The sequence below is a fragment of the Drosophila obscura genome, unplaced genomic scaffold, assembly GCF_018151105.1.
Source record: "Drosophila obscura isolate BZ-5 IFL unplaced genomic scaffold, ASM1815110v1 contig_73, whole genome shotgun sequence".
Lineage (NCBI taxonomy): Eukaryota > Metazoa > Arthropoda > Insecta > Diptera > Drosophilidae > Drosophila > Drosophila obscura.
This window is the reverse complement of record NW_024542865.1, coordinates 6563100-6585255: the sequence shown is the minus strand read 5'-3', so window position 1 is coordinate 6585255 and position 22156 is coordinate 6563100. Positions and strand designations below refer to the sequence as shown.

General features: G+C 43.3%; 1 protein-coding gene across 1 annotated transcript in view; it reads left to right on the top strand.

The window, feature by feature from the left end:
* The first annotated feature begins 80 nt into the window (after positions 1-80).
* The window catches only part of LOC111066997 (neurogenic locus Notch protein), a 42080-nt gene continuing 20004 nt past the window's right edge, over positions 81-22156 (top strand). Inside the window, exons 1-2 of the mRNA XM_022355985.2 lie at positions 81-1068; positions 13922-14012. Of these exons, the coding sequence (XP_022211677.2) occupies positions 939-1068; positions 13922-14012 (221 nt within the window). The 5' untranslated portion in view covers positions 81-938. The remainder of the gene's footprint in view (positions 1069-13921; positions 14013-22156) is intronic.

Below are 22156 nucleotides of genomic sequence, written 5' to 3'. Positions count from 1 at the left end.
GATCTTTCGGTATATTTCTCAAGGGTCAGGCGGGTATATTTGATCGATAAGCCGCGGTCACACTGCTCACGAATTTGAACGAGATCGAGGCGTTTTATATTTGAACGAGACGGGTTGTCGAGGCGGACAAAGCACAAATTGATATTGTCTGCAGTTAAAATTTTTTTGGGTGACAGCAAACGAGAAAGAAGGAGAGATAGTGCATGTTTGTTTCAAAAGAAGGAGTGCAAAATAAACGACAACAACAAACACAAGCCGAGTGGAGAGTAGTGTCCCAAAAGCAGCAATAACAACAATATGGCAGGCCCGATCAGGCTATAGCCCATACTGTTTTTCCTTCCAAAAAAATAATATCAAACCACAAGCAAAAAAGCCGAAAGGAAAACCCAAAGGAAAAACAGCAAATAATTCGCGAGTGTGTGCGTGTATCGGTGTATCGGTGCGTCTCTCTCAGTGTGTGTGTGCGTGCGTGTAATCGTCGGGAGAGAGCGCGGAAAAGGAGCGTCTCGTGTCCGTTGAAGAATTTGAATATCGTTTCCCTCCTGTTCCAGCTGCAAAAATATTTGCCACTATTATTGTTGGTTTTTTTTTGTTAATTTTTTTTTGGTTGCGTGGAAATGTCGCCGTCGCTGTTGTCGTCGTTGACGTCTCTGCAAGCGTCGGCGTTGTCGGGAGCGCGACTCTTTTCAAATGTTCTGCCCGCCTGGCTCTTAAATACATAGAAAGAGGTGAAGGAGAAGGAGAGGGGGAAAAGGTGCAACATTAACTAACGAGATTTGAAAGAGAAACAACAATAAATACAGTGCAACAACATAAGCAACAAAAGCGAACTGAAACAAAACACACAGAAAACACACACACATACACAAAAAGAATTGGGCAAAGAAAACAGCAACAGCAACTGGAAAGGAATACTAATACTGGAAAACTGGATTACAATGCATTTGCAGCGCAGCAGACAGCGCAGTCGCGCATTCACTTGGATTAACAAAATGTTCGCTCTGCCGCTGCTGACGCTGACGCTGATGCTGGCGTTTGCAAATTTACCGAGCAGCGTCCAAGGAACGGGTAAGTGGGGTGCGAAAGATGGAAAAGAAGTGGACGAAAAAGAGGGGATCGATCGCCAAACGGGCAAAACGGTTAGGAAACGGTTATATGTACATCCGTGGGTAATTTCTGCTAGTTGGGGTCTATTTTTAAGCGGAGAAATTAAAAAATATTCCTTTTATTTCGGAAATCCTTTCAAGTAAAAAATTCCTAATGTTTCGCGCATTCCTCCTATTTCCCCTTCCTTTGTGCTGGCTGCTTCTACCAGCTCTTCTTTTCCACATTCGTGTATGCTTTTTTCGTGTTTCCTTTTCGCTTTTATGTTCTTCGGGGTTCCCTTTTCCTGGCTTGTTCGCTTTTCGCTTTGTCTGTCTTCGGACAGGTGGTCGGTCGGTCGCTCGTTCGTTCGTTGCTGCAGGCTCTCGCTCGCTCACGCTCTCCCGCTCTCATTGCTGCTATTGCTTGCTCTCTGAGCTGCAACCCATGCCTGCTTGCCTGCCAGCCAGCTCCCTCTCTCTCTCTCTCTCTCTCTCTCTTTCTCACCCTCTGCTGGCTGCGCATGATCTGTTCGGTGCGGCTCTCTAGCGCATGCTCCCTCTCTCTCCGATTTCGTATGTGCTATGCGCACCTTTACAGATCATTTATGCCGTCGGCAAAGCATTATTTGTCGAGTATGTATTTGTTTCTGCTTTTATTGTTTTGTTGGTATTTATTTAGAGTAGAAAACTTCCTCAACCTCCCCATCCCCATCCCCATCACCCCACCCCTTTGAAGAAGAAAAAGGAGAACTACATGAACTATGTACGTACTTGTATTTGTCCATCAAACACTTCCATTTCCATTCGCTATAAAAGAAGAGCCAGACCTACATATTTGCATATGGAAACACTCCATAAACAGGGCTTGGCTTTGGGCTCTCTTGTCTAATCATTATGTAAACACAATATGTACTACATATATGTGTATGTACATAAGTGTGTCTCTGTGTAGGTGTACTTTGGGCCCGATCGCCGCTCAGTAAATGTCAACTTTCCAGGAATTAACAATTTTTAAGTGGAATTTTCTTTGGTTTGTGTGCTTAAAAATGTACCAGCACCATGACACAAAATAAATATATAAAATAATTGAACGATTTTGATAAGCAATTCCAAAATATTTCCATTAAATCTAAAGACTCTAGCCTGGTGATGACATAATGAATTCTTGAGCAAAAAATTTAAATTAATTTTTTTTTATTCTCTGTACAAATAAAATGCCACCCAAATTATGTACTAAATCATTAAAAAAATCCTTGCACATAATCCTACCATTTCTTTTCTTGAGTGTTTAATGCTTGCTGGGCCACTCTGTAGATCGGTTAGATTGCATCATCAATCATGCTGCGGTCTCTATCCCAGCAATTAAATACTCATTTCCAAAAAAAAAAAAAAAAAAAACTATGAACCATCGGGGAAGCCTAAATGTACCTTTTGTCGGTGGCAGATCATTGAACCATTTGAATCATATGGTGTTGGGGTGGTCCATAGCTTTTACGTGTACCTGGGGCATCATTTCCTGGGCATGAACCTGGGTTTCAGCTTGGGTTTTCCGTCTTCCAAACACTTTTTGCTTTACGTTTCTTTACGTTATGGGATGGGTGACAAAAAAGCATTTGAATTTGCATTTACAGACTTTAAAAAAAAAAACAGAAGGGAAGTAAAAGGGAAGCATTGGAATCATTCAGCATCATCAGGGATCAGTGATGATCAATGGAGCAAATTTGTCCAGATTTTAGCTACCACCATAAGCTCCTCTCATCCAATCTCCCCCAAGTTTATTCAACTTTAAAGATTGGAAAACGGTTGTTGTTGTTGTGTTTTGTTTTCTGTTTTTTTTTTTTGCCTTTGAGTGCATTATTTTTTTTTTTTGCAGGTTTGAGATAAGTAACGGTTTTATGAGGGCAGGGAACCAAAGAACCAACCACCGCATTCGATTTCATCAGAGAACAGAAAACGACAGCTGTGCTGTGCTCCTGGAGCCAAAAATGGAAGCAGCCAGCAGCAGCAGGAGACAGGAGAGAAGGGAGAGCAACCCCTGCCTGGTACTTGGTTCTCGCTGGGGTTCCTGGCATATTGCACAGGCGCGTCCTATTTGCTGTTTGCTCAAAGATCGAATTACGATAAGCCAGAAAGAGAGAGAGAGAGAGAGAGAGAAACCGACAGAGCGATGTAGAGAGGGGGAATGCAAGAACCAGATGGATGGGCTCCTACCTAGAGCCACGAACCGCAAACAAGTTCTCGATCTCTCTCGCTCTCTCTCTCTGTCCCTCTCTGTCGTTCTCTATTCTCCAGATACCTTTGTATCTTTTTGCCTGTTTTCTTTTCAATTTCGTTCGACATGCTGCTCTCTGTGTCTCGTCTCTCCCGCTCTTCGTGTTGGGTTCTTTTAGCTATTTCCTGTATCCTGCCTGCCCGCCGCCTGCCTGGTAGAACACCCTAAAATGGTTCTTGACTTTTGTAAGTCACGCACACAGAATGAAACCTTCCTCCTTAATTAGCCCTTGCCTATGCCTTATGCCTTGCCTCTATATACCCTGCACTCAACTCCACTCCACTCCAAGGAATAACTAAATAAATGTCTTTCTGTACAACATTTATGTGTATCCTACACACACACACACACACACACACACACACACACCACACACACCCCTCCAGCTATATCTAGTATCTGTGTGATTGGCAGATCGTAAAATGTGCATTTTATGATCGGTAATCGGAGTGGATCATCGTCCCGAGCAGTAAATAGAAACTTAATGAAAATAAACTGAAAGTATGGGCGAGAATGTGGCGGGAAAATGGAGTATATATACATACATATATGATAGGATTCGAATATCAGCAAATATGAAAGCAGTTGCCTCCATTGAACTCGGCACTGGGACATCTGGGATGGGATGCTTTAGAGATTGGCATCAGTTTACAACGCAGACTAAAGTTGAATGAAGCAGATATTTTGGGTCATTTTTCATTTTTGAATATCATCTTTTGACACTTCCTCTAGCTTCCTTCCCTCTGTTTGCTGCAATGTGAAAGTGTCTCCAAAAAATAAATATCACAAAATAAAAATGGAAGGAGTGGAGTCATCCTTCCTTGGCGGCGTCTCAATTAATTTGAGACATCCACTTATCGACCATTTACTGTCACATTTTCATAATTAATCGATCCCAGCCGTCGTCGTCGTCGTCTTCGTCGTAACTTTCTCATCGGTAACCCGAGAAGACTTAATTAAAAAATTACCAAAAAAATAAAAAAATAAGAAACGACAAAAAAAAAATTCACTTAAATGCGATGCTAATTTCTCAAGTGTTAAATCTGCTGTTACCCTTGCCGCAAACTGTTGCAAGTTGCAAAACCTGTAAATTGATAAAGACGACAAACACAAAAAGAAAAGAAAAAATCAGAGAAAAAGGTGGAGCAGCAGCAGCAGCAGCAGCAGCAGGAGAATTTTGTTGTTGGTCACTTGATAGTCCCCGTCCCCTGCTTGTGGCAGTGGCAGTTCCGTTTGAGCATGCCAGACGCCTGCCCCCGAGTCCCCCCAGAGTCTTGCCCCAGTGTTTTGTGGATCAGGTAGAATTTCGCCTTGCCCTGTTTTTTGTTTTGTTTTATTTTGTCTTATTTTTTTTTTTGGCAAGTCTCTCCGGAAATCCACACAAAAAAGTTGACAGAAGAGGATCCAAGCAGATATCCGTCGCTACTGTTGGCATTCAGTATCTAAAAGATTTTATATGGCTAGATCATTCTGATATATGTATTTTCCCAGAGACAGAAACAGAGATAGAGATAGGGGGGGAGAGAGAGAGAGAAGTCCGTGCATTGCATAAACATGACATCTTGTCCATTGCAAATTTTTGTATTTTTTTTTATTTTGTTTCCCAGCATTACAGCCCATACAGATACAGATACAGAGATAGATCTCTGGCCGCGTGCGTCGTCTCGTCTCCTCTTTGACAACTTTCCAAGTTTTTTTTTTTTTGTCTTGGGAAAAATGCCTCTTGCCTCAAATGGTTAGCCAAGATTGAGGAGGCTTTTGTTGTTGTTGTTGTTGTGCTGCCAACTAATTATGAAAACAGTCATCAAAGTTGGATCGATCTATGGATGCAATGGGCAATGGGGTGGTGGGGGGATCTAAATCTCATCTTTTTGGGTGTTTTAATGATGGATCTCTTGCTGCTCCGACTCTATAGGAGATGGAACTATGGGGCTTTGGGTTCTGTTCTGGCCAGTTTAATGAGTTTTCTTGATGGCCAGGGCGCAGCACACACACACACACACACACACACAGAGCTGCACATACACAAGACACAGCCACAGCCACAAGATACATACAAAGACAAGATACAAGATACTGAAGAGACTTGGAAGAGAGACGACGCACTGACCGAACAAGTTTTTTTTTTTTGTTGTCTTTCTTTCTTTTCTCTTCTTGTTCTTTTCCTTTTGGTTTTGCCTCCTCCACCTCCTGGTTTCAACCTTCTTCTTGGGTTTGTTTCTTGGTCTTTGCTTTGTGTGTCTTATTCTTGAGCATTGAATCAGAAGAAGGAGAAGCAAAAAAGCAGACAAAGAAGGAGTAGCAGAAAAAGAAGAAGATGTAGAAGGAGGAGGAGGAGGAGGAACACACACATCTTGGGCCTGGGACGGGTCCAAAAAGGCTGACAACCTCAAGCAAAACGAAAGAGAGAACTCACAGAGAGCGACAGAGAGAGAGAGAGAACAAATGAGAAAGAAAAAGAGGCAACGGATCCGATCCGATCCGACCAGACCAACAACAATTTTTATAGATATTACCCCCAAAGTGTCTTGTCGTGTTGTTTGGCTTTTCGTCTCTCTCTCGCTGGTCTTTCTGTTTCTTCTTGGCCAGGGCCAGGCTTATGCTTCGACTGGTGCTTGGCTCTCCCTCTCTTCATGCCCTGCACGCGAGATTCGGTACGGTTTTGGGCCCACATGCGATCCATTCCGTTTCTCTAATACAACAAATACGACGACCATGGCTCCAAGAGCCTTCTCTCTCCCTGTCTCTCTGTCTCCCTGTCCCTCTCTCTCCCGCTCTTTGAAGGCAGTGCACTTTGTGGCATAGGAATAACCACCGCCTGCTCGCCTCCTCTTGTGTCCATGCTCTGGACTTGGAATAGACAATCATCATTATATGCACTCGAGCGAGCGGATCGACGACAATCGTTGATTTTGTACGACGTATCTTGGGCTTGGGCTTGGACTGGTCCTCTCTGTGCGTGTTCTGGGAGAATCATCTAACTGGGGCTGAGAAAAGTTGAGGGAACGGCCATAGATTTGTGGAGCGATGCATGGATAATAGTTGAGCCATAGATTCGGATTTAGAGCATTCAAAAATCATAGATATACATTTTAGCATCAAGCAAAGACATCAAATGAGCCTTAAACGTGGTAAAGATACGCGCAGGAACAGCGAAAGATACAAAGATACAAAATGTTGTTGTGCATGGGTGGGGCTATCTTTGGGAGTGCACTGACAATGCTATGGCGTAGATACTTTGCTCAGTCAGTGGTTATGTATCTTGAAGATACACTTAAACTGCAAAGATACATTTCAAATGGCATAAACATCCAGAAGCATTAACATTGAGCCGTTGCTGTCACAGCTGCCACTCGGGAATGTATCTCGCGAATGACAAGTATCTTGCAGCTTGCAGGCGATGTATCTAAGTATCTGCGCAGTTAATTAATGCAGCCATGCATGGCCTATACATATATACATATATATGATCATTAGCATCTTCTGAGCTGAGTTCCCAGATCTGGAGTTCAAGCGATCACTTAGCATTGAATGATCAGACGTATCCGAACGTCTGTAGCTGCCAGAAGAAGCAAGCAACCTGTCGGACATTTGCATAGGGCCCATTCCCACTACCATTCCATGCACATCTTTTCTTTCGATGGGCTTATGGGCTGAGGCGGCGCCTCACCACCTAGGCAGATAGATACTTTGGCTTCCTCTCTCTTTTTGTGTGACAAATTAGCAGCCTAGCCAAAAGCCCAACCGATAAGTAAATATGAATCCAAGTTGTGTGTTTTTTTTCTGCTTTTTTTTTTTAAAGCTTTGTCTAAACATTCACACGCTGTCGAATGTCTGCCGGAAGTGTTAAATGCTTCAGTTTATTTAAACTACACAATAAGCCAGAAAGAGAGCGGGAGAGAGGCATAAACAGAGAGAGGCAGAGATAATATAATATCACTACTCACATGCCATTATTTTTATGGATTTTCAACTTAAAGAGCCGACAGAGAGGAGCGAAAGCAACAGCAACCCTTTTTTTTATATATAGGGGGGACATCGTGTAACATCAACCACACCACACTGTATGCGTGTAAGTGTATCTATAAGTGTGCGTGTGCGTGTGTGTGTGTGTGTGTGTGTGCGCCTGCGTAGCGCATTTGGCGCGCATTTTGATCCAGCCTCGACCTCTTGAACTCTCTCTCAAATGAGGGAGGAATGAATGAAATGGCGATGGATGGCATGGTCTCTATGTTTTCCCACGTTTCCTCAAATACTTCCTTTTTCACTGCTCACTCGCTCTCTCTCCCTGTAAGCCCTGTAAGCCCTGTCGCCCTGTAGCCCTGTATCTGGAGCAGTGTAGCTTGCCTCTCTTTCCCTCGCTGTGCGTGTGCGTGTGCGTGCGTGTGTGAGGGCGGATTTTTGTCAAAGTGTCGCATATGTTTTCAAGTGCACTTCAATTACCCAAAAAAGAAAAAAAAAAAACACAAAATGAACACAACAGAAGCAGAGCAGAGAGCAGAGCATGGAATACTTATAACTGCAGATGCGCGGTGTTCTGTTTAGGGGCTGTTCAAACCCCTCCCCCCTCCTACCCGTCCTGCCCACCGACAAAAATAATACGAGCACTATCTCCCCGCTTCCCGCTTATCATTCGCTCAATTACATCGTAGGGTAGGTCATACATACTTCCATGTCGTCGTTGTCAATTCTTTTCATAATATTATCTTTCATTTCGTTGGTCACATTATGCTAATCATTTGCCGTGGGGGGCGGGGGCAGCAGAACCAGATGGGAAGGCAAAAAGACTGATCATCAAGTGGAAGACTGGTGAGCAGGGGAATGTGGGGAGCAATCTCTCAACTGTGAAATTTTCTCACAGAAAAAAAAATACATAGCGCTGTAAATATGAAGATAACTTTTAAAGAAAACATTTTCCATAAGACGTTTTTTCCAATATTAACACTGCAATGAGTCAATAGCTAAGCCCCAGTGGAAGAAAGATATCAGATATCCATTAGATATCAGATTTGAGAATGTTTTCGTTGCTGATTGATCATTGCAATAACAATGATTGATGGCTGCATCAATTGTTATTTGTGTCATTCGATATTTGTATTATCTTTTGGCATATAATATTTGCATAGGGTTGGCTCCACATCTCAGCCACAATTTGCGACGCAAAAAGCTTTCTATGCTGCACTGATAAGAGCAGCTGCCTGCCCTTACACTGCCACGGTGCGATCCACAGCGCGAAACAGACTCTGGAGAAGGTCTGAAGATCGAGAACGATCATTCCGGGGGCAGCATTTGAGAATGGGAATGGGAATGGGGATGGGGCTCTGGAGGCGTCGCATGGAGTTGCTTGAATGAAACGTTAAATAAAATTAAATACTTTTGTGTAATGGCAAATAGAAAATAGGTAAGCAACATGGAGAATGGAATGGAGCAGAAGAGCAGAGATGGAAGAGATGGTGAGGCATGCAGAGGCGTTGTAACAGTGGCTGGGGCAGCGGCAACAAAATGCGGAAAGATTGTAAAGTGTTAATGAAAAAGTAGCCGAGATCTCGGCTCTGGTGAGCCCCAAACAGAAGACCAGACCAAGGCTATGTAGAGAATGGGAGTGGCGGGGGGACGGTGGTGTGGCGACGGTGAGAGGGGGAAAGTCGTAAAACGTATAAACGAGTGTGGGAACCGATGACTGCTGGCTGCTCTCTCTCTCTCTCTCTGTCTCTCTATCTGCCTCAATCTGCCTCTCTTCTTGGATCTTTTTGGGTTATGTGGCATGGAATTTTGCCTCTGCTTTTGCGGTTGCTTCTTCTCGTGCACACCCCCCCTACCTCGTTCCTCTTCCCACTAGCATATGCTGCCATACCCCTTTCATCAGTGGCCTCGTCTATTGTTGGTCTGGTCAAAGACCCATCGAAACATCTTGCGTCTATGGCTTTTTGATAGATTAATAGGCCACACACAACAAACACACTCACACAGTCGGAACTGTCGTCGGTCTGTATGTACCCCCCCCTCGTAACCTAACCCGAAACACCACCAATTCATTCGTATAATTGGTTCATGCCTTTGAGGGGGAGGAAGTTTGTGGTTTTTGTGGTCTATGGAATAGTTGTTGCAACATGTGGCATGGATTAGATTTTGGACTACCCATGTAAAGGGGTGTGGGTGTGGGTGTGGGTGAGGGGTAGTGATGTCTTAATAAATGTACAAAATAAATAATAAATGTTGCAACTGTTGGAATGATCTTTTGGGAAGAAAAGAAAAAAACTCTCATTTCGATCCACAATTAAAGCAACAATCAATCATGGCTCTGCAATGATCAATCAGCGGTTAAAACATATTCTCAAATTAATATCTGATTAAAATAGAATCGCTTTCTTCCAGTGTGGCTTAGCCGTTGAGTTAATTTTCAGCATTTCAGTGTTTATATTGACAATTAATGCACGGAAGTGTCTTTTTATGATCAGTTACAGATAAATAGAAGCCTAAAAGTGATCCTAAAATGTTAGAGGAAAAGATAGAAGAAAATAAAGCGTTTCATTTGATAGAACTCTCATTTCAAGCCAATTCCAAAGTTAAAAACTGATTTTCATTTTATGGCGAAATACATATGTATATAGATTCCACACAGCACAGAAATCATGAATAAACTTGTCCAATTCCGAGTTTGGGTCTGCGGTTGAGGGAGCAGCGAAAGCGCATCGGAGAACTGCGAAACTGCCGATAAGGGATTTGCTTTTGGCTTCCATTCCGTGCATGGGGAACGGGTGGCGCTTCGACGATAAGCCCCGAAAGTGTTTCTGGTTTCATTCATGACACCACCAGCCCATAGATGGGGGGGGGGCGGGCAGTGCGGGGCGGATATTAAATTATTTATTTCCATTTATCGAAGATTTGTTCTCTTCCATTTCTTGGGCTTTCATTTCGCTGTTTAAACATTTAATATCAAATATATTCTTATTTCTTCGTACGAGTATCTGTTGCTAAGCCACACTGGAAGTGGTTTACTCTACAGTTGTGCATAAACATGTATATTTACAGATATCTATATCTACATATTATATATAGTTTTTTTTTATTGTTTTTTTTTTGCCTTTGAGAAAAGCGTGAGAAATTTTTGGCCGTGGTTTTGTTTTAGTTTTTTTTTTTTGCCTTTTTGTTGCTTCGATGTGGTTTCTTTTTTGTTGTTGTTTTTGTTAGTTGTCGCAGCTGTTGATTTTTTTTTTTTTTTTTATTATGCTGATAGCGTTTGGCTGCCACTGCTGCTGTTGCTGCTTCTGTTGCTGTTTTTTTTTTTATAATTCGTTGAGAGTCGGAGGAGGAGAGCAGCAGCACGGCGAAAAATTCAAATTCGATAAGCGGCCGCTTGGCAGCATACTACATAAATATTTCATTATTGTCTCGGGCTACTGCTTTTTTATTTCACATTAACCGGTAATCGGTAAGCGATTACCAAAGGGGACGACATGTCACAGACAGAGGATCAAGAGCCCTATAGAAATCCTGCACAAAACAGGGGAAAACATTTCAACTGCTAAGCCACACTGGGAGATGGATGATTTTATCACCAAAAACACACTAAATATGTAACTATTTTTACAGAAAAGATTATGATTTTGTAAATAATAAATAAGAAATATTTGGAGCAATAATATTCCATGAAAAAAGAAGATGGTGTCCCCTGACTGAAGGGCTCCTCCAGGCTCCAAGCTACACCACTTCTGGCATTTGTATTCGCGTAATTTGCTGTCAATGCTGTCTAAGGATGGATTCTATTCCCTGCAAATAACAGGGAAAAAAGTCTAAAAATAAATTGGGGCAAGCAAAAGATTATCGATGCCTGATTGCACCAAAAAGGTGGCAGAATGCTGAAGAGGTGTGGCCCACCCACCCCTCTCTGTTACGGGCTTTACTTAATTAATTTCCACCGCTAAAAAAAAACAGAGTGAGAGAGAGAATACTGAACGCTTCATCGACAGAGCGTGAAAAGATTTTGTGTGTTGTTGTTTTTTTTAAAAATTTTTTTTATTGCGTGTGATTTACCGGCACTTGTAAAAAATCTACATGGAGCGCAAAATTGTATGGGGAATCGTAGGCATGGGGATAGGGTTGGGGTTGGGGATGGGGGGTGGCGATGTGGTAGTTGGTTGTAGGTATTTACGCGCCGTTTAAACAGATGCCTGCACATGAAGATTGGCTCTTCCTATGCCCCTGCCCGACAGACAAATGAGCTGTTAATTGCTTGAGTTGGTTTAAGCCCAGTTAATACCTAATTAAACATGCCTAACGATATGTGTAATGGATGGCTTGAGTTTGAGTTTGAGCTTGAGCAGGATTTCGGTTTGTTGGGCGATTCACAGTCACGACATTTGATGAAAAATGAAAACAGGCGTGACTGTGACTCGGCAAATCTCGCTGGCAGATTGGGATTTTGATCGATGAAATGTTTTTGTATGTGCAAATTCCGAACGAAAGAAATAAAAACAGACAGAAGAAGGTTGAGACGGACAAATCGCACTGGGAGAGTGAGCTAGAGGTGTAAAGAGGTTGCTAAGCCACAGTGGAATAGAGTCAGAGAAATTTCGTAGTTTATTTCTGAACCAGTCGACTGATTTTTGTTGTGGTGCGAACCTCACCGCACCCAAAACTCTGACATTGGCTTTTATTTGTTTCTCCCTCTCTTTTGCATTTGTTTATTGTTTTTTTTTTTTTTACATTAATTGAGGTCAATTAGTTTACACACACACACACACAAAGATGCAGATGCAGGACAGCCATCAAAGCAAATACAGATACAAAAAACAGACAGAGGGAAAGGGAAGAGAGCAAGCGAAATGGCGGTAATCAAATGCAGGGGCACACTCTCCACTGAGCAACTTCACTCCTCCACTGCCCTCCACTCCCCTTCACTCTTTTTTGGCATAAATTGTTTGGCTTTTGGCGATGAAAAATGACTCAACTTTGAAGTTAAATTTTATCTTTTTGTTGCTGTTGTCATTAGCCTGTTAATCAGGGGCTCCCATTTGATATTGTGAAAATGTATCTGTATCTGAATGCGCATATGTATCTGCGAGATTTATGCGACGTCTTGTCCACAAGCCATCGATCATCGAATATCACAGACAGGCACTGAGAGAAATGTTTTTGCCAATTGCTTTTAATGAATTCCAAATCGAAATCATGCCAAAGAATTTTGTTGGCATGTACAGTATAATTTCTGTGTTGGTTTTTCTTCATTCTCTCTTCCAGTGTGGCTTAGCAGCTGAGTGTGTGTGTGTGTTCAATATCTCAATATGCTAGAGTTAATATCGTATTACAAAGTGATAAAGAAAGCCATAAATGGGACACCAGCAATTGTTTATTAAAATCCAAGCGAATTTTTTCTTTCTTTCTTTCTCTCTCTCTCGCTCTCTGTCTCAAAGTGTAGATCGAAAGAGTGCTTATTTTTGTATTGTGTATGCAAGGCACAGAGACTCCTCATTGTATTTGTGTGTGTGCCGCCTCCTTCTGAGCGCCCCTACCCTGCCCCCAAACAAAACGTTTCATTTATCCCTGTCTCATTCTCTCTCTCTCTGTCTCACTGTGCCTGTTCTCTGTGGCTGACGCGCGGTGGCAATCAAAACTTATTGTCGTCGGGGTCCGAGAACCGAATCGCGCACCCCAACCGTCTCGACAGGGCAGGAAATCGCCACACGCCCAATTAGCAAACAAATACATATGTATATCTATGTATATATATATATTTTTGCTGTTGCTGTTATTGGTTTGAAGAGGTGAAACCCCCCTGAGATGAAGGGAGGGGGTGATAGGCTACGCTTGTTTGCGGCTTCGTTTGTTTAATTTTGTGTGCCAGTTGCTCGTAGTATTTTTTTTTTTGCTATGGCATAAGCATATTTACATACATATTTCTAGAGTGATTTTTATTGCTGAACTTTTCAGTTGTAGCCGCCCCGCAACCCCGGGGGCCTCTTTCTTTGTCTCTCTTTCTCTCTGCTTGTATCTGGCGCTTGCCCTCCCTCCACCCCCCCTACTATTATTTTTCTGCAACGCTGGACAGTTCCAAGTGCAGTGAACTTTTCTTGTGTGATTGGCGTCGTCCGTTGGCCGGGCGGGGGGCGGAGCGCACAGCGCTGAGAGCCAGCGAAGATGATGACGATGTGACTTTGACATGCCGCCCGTGTGCCCTTAAAAGGCAGATACACAGATACACAAGAGCCTCCCCTCCTTGTGGAATAGAAGAAGAAACCAAACAAGAATGTTTCCCCATTCCTACCCGTCACCGTCTTCGTCTTCGTTTCTGTGTATTCTGCAACAATGTGGCATGTTAAGTAGACATAAATGGGCGACAAGTTAGCCAGATCTCACAGATACTCTGCACAGCCTTGTATGGGGGTGAGGAAGGGAGGGACTGGACTGGACTGCCAGAGTTGATTGACCAAAAGTGGAATAAGTTATCAAAGGGTACAGGGAGGGAGGCATTGGATCTACTATATGTAAAATATGAATAAATATTTGCACTTTATTTTCATACTTCATTTTGTGCTCACTCTCTCTCTCGCTCTCTCTCTTGCAGATACCGCGTTGATGGCCCGATCCTGCACACATATGGGCTGCCAAAATGGCGGCACTTGCATCACACAGAATAACGGCAAATCCTATTGCACGTAAGTTGATTTTAATTACATTTTTTTTTCTAGCTCTATTTTGACACATGTATTTGATGGTAAAAGTTAGATATAGCCCGGGAGATCAAGTGGAAGATTTCGGAATCACAAGGTTTTTGGGGGCCGTGCCATTCCGAAACTGAAACCCCTTTCTTCCCCTGCCCCAGCCCTGCCATGGAATGCAATTCGATCTTTTCTTTAAGATATTCCACATGCACTGAGCAGATCTTTAATTATGCCATGTCTCACACTCTTCGCTCGCTTATGTCTGTCTGTCTGTCTGTCTGTTACTTCGTCTGTCTGGGTCTGAGTCTGGTCCCCGGTCTTTGCTGTCCGTTTGGCCCGCTTCACAGACTCGTAAAAATTGTTTCAACGACAGTCTGTCAAAATATATAGATACTCGTACTCGTACTCGTACTCGTTCCTGTCCCTGTACCTTCCTCTCTCTCTCTCTGTCTCTATTTATAATAACTCAAACAAAGTTATGCGTTGCGTACGTGCCGTTTGTTTTGGGCCGCATTTGATTTATTACAAAGACAACAAAATAGTCAGAAATACAACAAAACAGCAGCAACAACAACTACAACAAACCAACGAAAGAAAACCGAAATAAAACAGCAACAAAAAAAAACAAAAAACAAAACGAGGAACCACAAACGAACCAAGTGAAAATCATGCGAACCAGCCCAAGGCACGAACACAGTCAGACCGAGTCCGAGTCCAAGTCCCGAGTCCGCTCTGTGGCTCGTTTAGGGGCAAAACGATTTGCCAGGAATGTCGTTCAGCGTCGAACCCAAACCCAAACCCAAACAACCGAACCGAACCCCGATCCCCGAACCGTTGAGGATTGTGCGGGCGCTTTTGTCTTGCTCCTCCTCCTACACCCAGCAAGCTTCGCTCTCTCTCTTTTACTGCGTGTGTGTGTGTGTGTGTGTCTCTCTCTGTCTAGACAAATTTCAAGTTAAATTAAAAGTAATTCCTGCACTCTCTGCCCCAAGATGTGTCCTTGAAATGAAGTTGCGTCTCCTGTCTGCTCTGTGCGGCAGTGATTGACATATGCAAATCCCAACAAAAACAAACAAAAAAACGGAACAAGCCCAGTACCCATCTATGGCCCGTACTAGGAGGAGGGATTGTTAGATGGACATCCCTCAGGCAACCAGGAACACAACACATGACATGATGATGTTTATTTCGCATCCTTAACTTCTGCTAGTCCACTGCGTGGGCGGGGTGGGAGGTGGGGTTGGCATCTATCTTTGGGCAATTACATAAAAGCGCTTAGCTTTTAGCCTAAAACAGCAAACGGCCAACAGCCCAGCAGCCCAGCAACCAGCCCAAAACTCTTGCCATTCGGATATTTTCTGCTATTTTTTTTTTGTATTTTTTGTTTGTTTTGTTTTTGGATTTTTTGGCATCGAAGGAGAAAAAGCACGATCAAGCCCGCTCTCTCTCTCCTTTGCTCTTGCTCTTTGGCTTTATTTTGTGAGGATGATAAGATCGCTTTGAACTTTTGTCTTGAGAGCAGCTCCAGAGCTATTAGAGTTCTCTCTTTCTCTCTGTCTGTCTCTGTGTCTCGATCGCTGATCCTCCATGGCTCTGATCCATTTACCACATTGTCTTGATTTGGAATTGCTCTGGTTCAGAGCTCAGCAGATCAGCAGCAGCAGCAGCAGTGCTCCGCGAATGATTATGGTCTGTGGTGGCTTGCCTTTTATTTGGCTTTTACGATCAGTTACGATCCCGCCCGCCGGCCTCCCTCCACTGGCTCTCCTCTGACTGTGGCTCTCCCTGTCGTCTTGTTTGTTTAATTGACTTGATTGCTACAGTTTGATGCAGTTTGTGGAGAGACGAGACGAGAGACTGCCACGACAAGCGTTTATGTCGATCTCTGTGGCTCTGTGTGATCTACGTTGGTTGCTGTGTTTTTGGCTACGTTTCTTGCTTGCCTCTTTTTTTTTTTTTTTGGCCATGTCAAATGTCGTGTAGCTAGCCCCCCCCCATCTATCGATCTCTCCTTCGGTTTGCTCAATTATGCACTCGACTCGACTCGACTCTACGCTACACTACCAGAACAATGGCTTTGATTTATATGGCAAATAAGAGACCCGCTTAAAGCCCCCCACACACACACAACACAAAAAGAATTGAAAAACTTGCGGTTTATGACATGTTAATGAGCAGCAACGTACGACACAAAAACAGCAACAACCAACAGCTAACAGCCAACAGTCAACATCTCTTTGGCGGACATTTCTTTTGAAGTATCGACCAACAACAACAACAACAACAACAAGAAACTCAAACGATCGAGACGATCTCTAACTGTTTTTTCTTTTCTTCTTCTTCCCTGCCTCCCTCCCTACCTCTCTGGATGAATCAAAAAAAAAAAAAATCAAAAGAAATCTTTGAAATTAAAACCAAAATATGATTGCTGTTCGAGTTGTATGAATGCATTCCATCTCGCTTTTAATGGATCACACTGGACAACGAGCACCACTGAAAGATTGTTTTCTAAGCAGTTCTAGCGGTAGATACGCACCAAAAAAGGGCATTCGATTACGTCGAAGGGATAGATAGATAGATGGAGAGATAGGTAGATGGAGAGAAAGGTATAGGAACAAATAGGTAGAGGAACAGATAGATAGATGGACAGAAAGATGGATAGATAGATGGATAAATATATAGACAGATAGATAGATAGAAAGACAGACAGATGGACAGAAAGATAGATGAAAAGATAGATAGATGGATATATGGACAGATAGATAGATGGATATATGGACAGATAGATAGATGGATATATGGACAGATAGATAGATGGATAGATAGATGAACAGATAGATAGATGGACAGATAGATAAATAAATATATAGATAGATGAACAGATAGATAGATGTTCTCGTTGACATACTCGTTAAAAGATAGACATACTCGCTGATGAATAGATATACTCGTTGATAAATAGATTGGGGCAAAAAGATCACTTATCATTATCATTTACATACAAAAAGATGGCAAAGATTAAACTGAGGATAGATAAGTGTGAAGGCAGGGCAGGGATCAGGGCAGATCAATTAATGGAGAGACAGAAAGTGCTGCTGCAGCCCGCGCCTGTGAAGGTTGCGCCCAATGCTCTAAGCCAGTAGGAATCCAGGCATACTACGGCATTAGATGCCAGAAAGTGAATCGAGTGGGGAGGGGGAGGAGTGTAGCGGCAGCAGCAGCAACAACTGAGAACAACGCGTCAGACAGGCGGTGGTGGCAGCGAGTGGCAGTGCCAGCGGCAGCGAGTGGGAATAATTCGATGAAGTTTGTTGCCTAAGTCTTTTGTTTGCCTGCTTCCGATGGTTGCGGCTGTGTGCCTCAAATGTTGTGTACTAATGTATTATTTTCTTTTTTCTTGGTCACCCTACACACACACACACACACACACACACACATGCATACACACATATTACACTACTCTTGTCTGAACAATTTACGTTTTTATTTGAACTCTTGGCTCACACGCTTTGGCTTTGCACTTGAAAATGTTCTTTTTTTTCTGTTGGGTTTGGGCCCCACTTGTTTTCTTACATTTCTTCTGTTCTGTTCTGTTCTTTGGCGTTTTTCTTTGGAAACACGCACACAACACATCAGAGAAGCGGAGAAGAAGAAAAGGAAGAAAAAAAAGTGAAAAAGGGCAGGAATGGGCCAGGGAAAAGCCAAAGAAGGGGAAAGCCGAGGCTGCAATTACTTTAATTAACTCATCATTAAGCACATTCGCCATGGGGCATAGCCAACCCAGCCCCACCCCAACCCGAACACAAATCTCTCTCTCTCTCTCTCTCTCTCTCTCGTGAGGTGTTGCAACAAAAATAAAAGGAAATGACAATGGAAAATCTTTCAGCGGATAATCTGTGTATGTCAAGGCGCACAGCAATATGTGTACATTAATTTTGGGTAATTCTTTTTGTTGTTGTTGCTGTTGTTTTTTGTCGATGACACATTTCCAGTGGCGGCCATTTTTGTATGGCGGTTTTTTTTTTGTTTTTATTGTTTTTGGTGCATCCTTTGAATCCGCTGAATTGCGCGCGATTTCGTTTATCGAAGGGAGAGCGCGCAAGAAAAAAAAAATATATATATGGAAGGGGGCTCTGGGCTCTGGTTCCTGCCTGCCTGTTCGCCAAATAAGTATACCAAAAACTTGTTTGCAACCTGCTCTGATTGCTTTTCTGTGTTACACAAGTCCCGAGTCCCAGTCCGAGTTGAAGATCGATCCCCCCCGCCCTTGGGGAACTGCCTTCGAGGTTTCGAGGTCTTCTTTTTTTTTTTTTTTTTCTACCCAAAAACGCGATGCCGTAGCGAATATTTTTATTGTGCATTCCGTTTGCATTTTACATTCTTCTCTTCGATCCTTTTTGCTCTGCATTTTTCTTTCCCCCTTTTTGGTGTCCCTTTTTTTTTTTTGCTCCCTTTTTGGTGTCCCTTTTTTTGCTCCCTCTTTTTTTTTTGTTTGTGATATTTTTGCGCTTCATTTTGTGGCTCCCTTTTTGGTGTTGCTCTTCTTTTTTTGTTTGCACTGGCCCCTGGCTGTGGCAACCTTCCTGCTGCTCTGGTTTTTGCAGTCCAAGGCGTTGGCGTACAAAATTCCTTTAGCCAGGTTTTCTCTCTCTCTCTCCAACTCTGTCTCTGTCTCTCGCCCTCCCTCTCTCGCGCTCTCTGGTCAAATTAAAACGTTTTATTGAAACTCAATTAAGTTGCGCATTCTCACGAAACGTTGGACGATGGAAAAAGTGGAAGATGGTGGAAGATGGAAGTTGGAGCAAGGCAGCCAGAAGAGAAGATGAAACCAAAAAGATGATGATGATGATGTTGATGGAGCTGTGTGGAGTAGATCAAAGCGAACAAAATAATAAAACAGAGTGGAAACGGGGACGGGGAGGCTGGAAAAATGTTAATTATTCGAATGTTGAATGATGCATTACATAAATCTGGTTGGTGCTTGCTTTTGTTGTTGTCATAACTCATCTTGAGAGCGCACAAAAATTAAAGATTTTCCCAGGCAGGCTGAACCACACACCAGACCACGCCACACCACACCACACCACGCCACACCACACCACGCCACACCAGTTAATTATATGGAAATCTACATACGAATCTACATAATTAAGCCACACACACACACACCATCAGAGATTACAAAATGTGTGCCAATAGATTGGTTAATGGCTTAGAAGCGCATTTTGTCACATTATATTTGGATACCCTCCACCCTACATTGCGCTGAACCATAACCACAATCATAGCCATATTCATTCCTTCAGCTATTTATTCTATACAAAATATATAAGCAAGTTGCCTATAGATAAATCGTTTCATAGCGAAGATTGCACAAGCATTGAGAGGGGGGAAGGGCACAGGTATTTTCTGTGCCCCCCTGCATCTGGTATCTGCTGCTGCTGCTGCTGCTGAGTGTATCTGTATCTCTCTGTACCTGAACCTGTAAAACCCATTTTGACGGACCAGTGTCAGAGAGAAGGAACAACAGCAACAACAAAAACAAAAACCAGACGCATAAAATATGCCTTTTTACCTGAGGCCGGCCACAAACGACAAAAGCAAATCAAACAAAAACCTAAACCCAAAACTCAAAACCCAAAACCCGAACCGAAAAAGAGAGAGACCTTAAATCTCCACAAACAACAGCTGAAAATGTATGGATGGGATGGATGGATAGATGGATAGACCGCCGTCTGATGGATGGTATAGTATAGTAATAGGGGAACGAACGGAAAGAAAATTTCTTGGGTGTAAAATTTGTTAGGCGGCTGCGTCAGTCGGGGTCACGCACATCGTCCATTCCATGACCATTGTTCTGTGTTCCTCGCCAGCTAAACAAATAACAAATGTCTGGGTGAAAGGAAGCAGAGATAGACAGAGAGACAGAGAGAGAGAGAAGGAGGGAGCTAAAAGAAATGTCTCTGCATGTTGCACCTGCCCAAGAGTAGTTTTTCACGTGAAAAACTAAACGAAAATTCATGTAATGCGAGAAGTGTGCTCTGGCTCTGCTCTCTGGTTCCCCTTTGTTCTCCTTGGTCGCCCCCCGCCCCCCTTGGCTGCAGTAGAACTGTTTGGCAGCTGAAAGCTCTACTCATGATGGGAATGATCATTCGCTCAAAGATAACACTAGATCAGAGATCATGCAACAAGTATGTAAAGATGCAGCGTAAACACATCATCGCTCATTGGGGGGGGGATCATGGGATTGCCCCAGTCAAAGGTCAAGCTTCTGCTGATCAGTCTGCTGCTTTGTTCTCTCTATCTGAATCCTGCGCTTATCAGTTCTCCGTAAAATGATTCGCAAGAAATCAGCACTAATTAGACAAAAATCTGCTGATCTGCTGAACCGCTCTTCAAATGGATCATGTTTTTTTTTTTTCTTGTATTTTGTGCCTAATTAGCAAGCGAAATGAGTGAAGTGAAGTGAAGCAAAGTGAAGTACTGTAGGCAACAAAACATCTGATTGTAATGTGATTGAGGAGTGGGGAGGGGGTGGGGGGGGGATATATACTGAAAGATCGATATGTCGATAGGCGCGGGTAAACGAGAAAAATTATGCTTTAATTGGATGCTTTTGTCAACGGATTCCGGAATCGTAGACAAAACCGAACCGAACCGAAACCGAAGGCGAACGCGAACCTTTAATTGCGACTTAGTTGCTCTCTCTCTCTCTCGCTCTCTCTCTGTCTCTCTCTGTAGTGACTCTCTTGTTTGCTTGGCGATGCTTGTGCTGCGATAAGCACATTTAATGCTGACTGCCGCCTCCCTCTGCTCCCTCCCTACCCACCTACCTACCTCTCTGCTGCAGCTGACTGTTGCTGGCTGCTGACTGCTGCTGTTGCCTCTTCTATCGATCGATCTTGATATTGTGCAAAGCTCAGCAGAAAACCGTTTGCCAGCTGCAGAGACCAGAGACACACACACACAAACACACACACACACACACGCAGAGACAGACACACACAGATACACTGTACACTGTGTCCGTCTGGGAATCGTGTGAATTGCACTAGAGAAATTAGATACTCTATAAGGAAAACAAGACGAGTCCCCCCCCACAGCACACCGATAAACAGGAGCTGCTGCTGGCTGCTGGCGGGTGGGGCTCTGGAAGCCGTAGATAAGTCCAAATGGAGACCAAAAGATGAATGATCATCGGCCGATGACATTAAATCATACGCTCTCTCAAACATAATCTATCCTCCTCTGCCCATTCCCCCTGCCCTGTGGCTGGCTGCTGATGCGGTTAGCCATTCGTATCGATCGTGAGAAGAAATATATAGATACATATATTTTTGTACTATTCACACTTTTGTGTGCCGAGTTTTATGATTGTGAACAATTTTGCAGACCGCAAGAGTTTCATGAGATTCGACGTAATGGATACCGGGTTATGTGCGAGAGTATCTGCTACTATGATCTGATCTGTGATTAGATTATTTCTTCACTTTTTTTCTTTTTTTATTCTCAGACACAGCCTCCCCCCAAAGCCACTCTCGCCGCCCTCAGAATTGATTTCTTGTGTGGTTTTATTATGGCAAATATTAATTTCTTTGCGGTTTTATTTCGGTGTGTGCTTTCTGCTAGTAATTTGAGAGAATTTCCACCGTTCTGTGTGTGTGTGTGTGTGTGTGTGTAGGGTAGGGTATGGGGAAATTTGATTTATTTACCCCCCTGTGCCTTGGATGCCTTGGATGCCTCTTAGAGTGGATAACTAACGGCTTCTGTTCTCGGGTCGTTCTCTGCCTGCAGAGTTGCAGTTATCCATTTGCTCTCACGTGATGCTGTGACTCATTCTCGATCGATTGCTAGGATGCTTGGAGAAGTGTGGGGTGGAGCTGTCAAGGGGGCGAGGGTTTCGAGATAATGCACACACACATACACACACACACACACAAGGGGCCTGCCTGCCTGCCTGCCTGCCTGTGGACCGACTACCTTGGTTTTATTTGCCAATGCGAGTCACGTTTTTCCTTCTCTCTCTCGAGCTCCGCTCCCCTTGAGAAAACAAGTTACCGACAGCCAACAGCCAACAACCAACTCCAGCTCCATTTCGAACTCCATTTCAAAGCCCAAACTGTGTGTGTGTGTTCTAT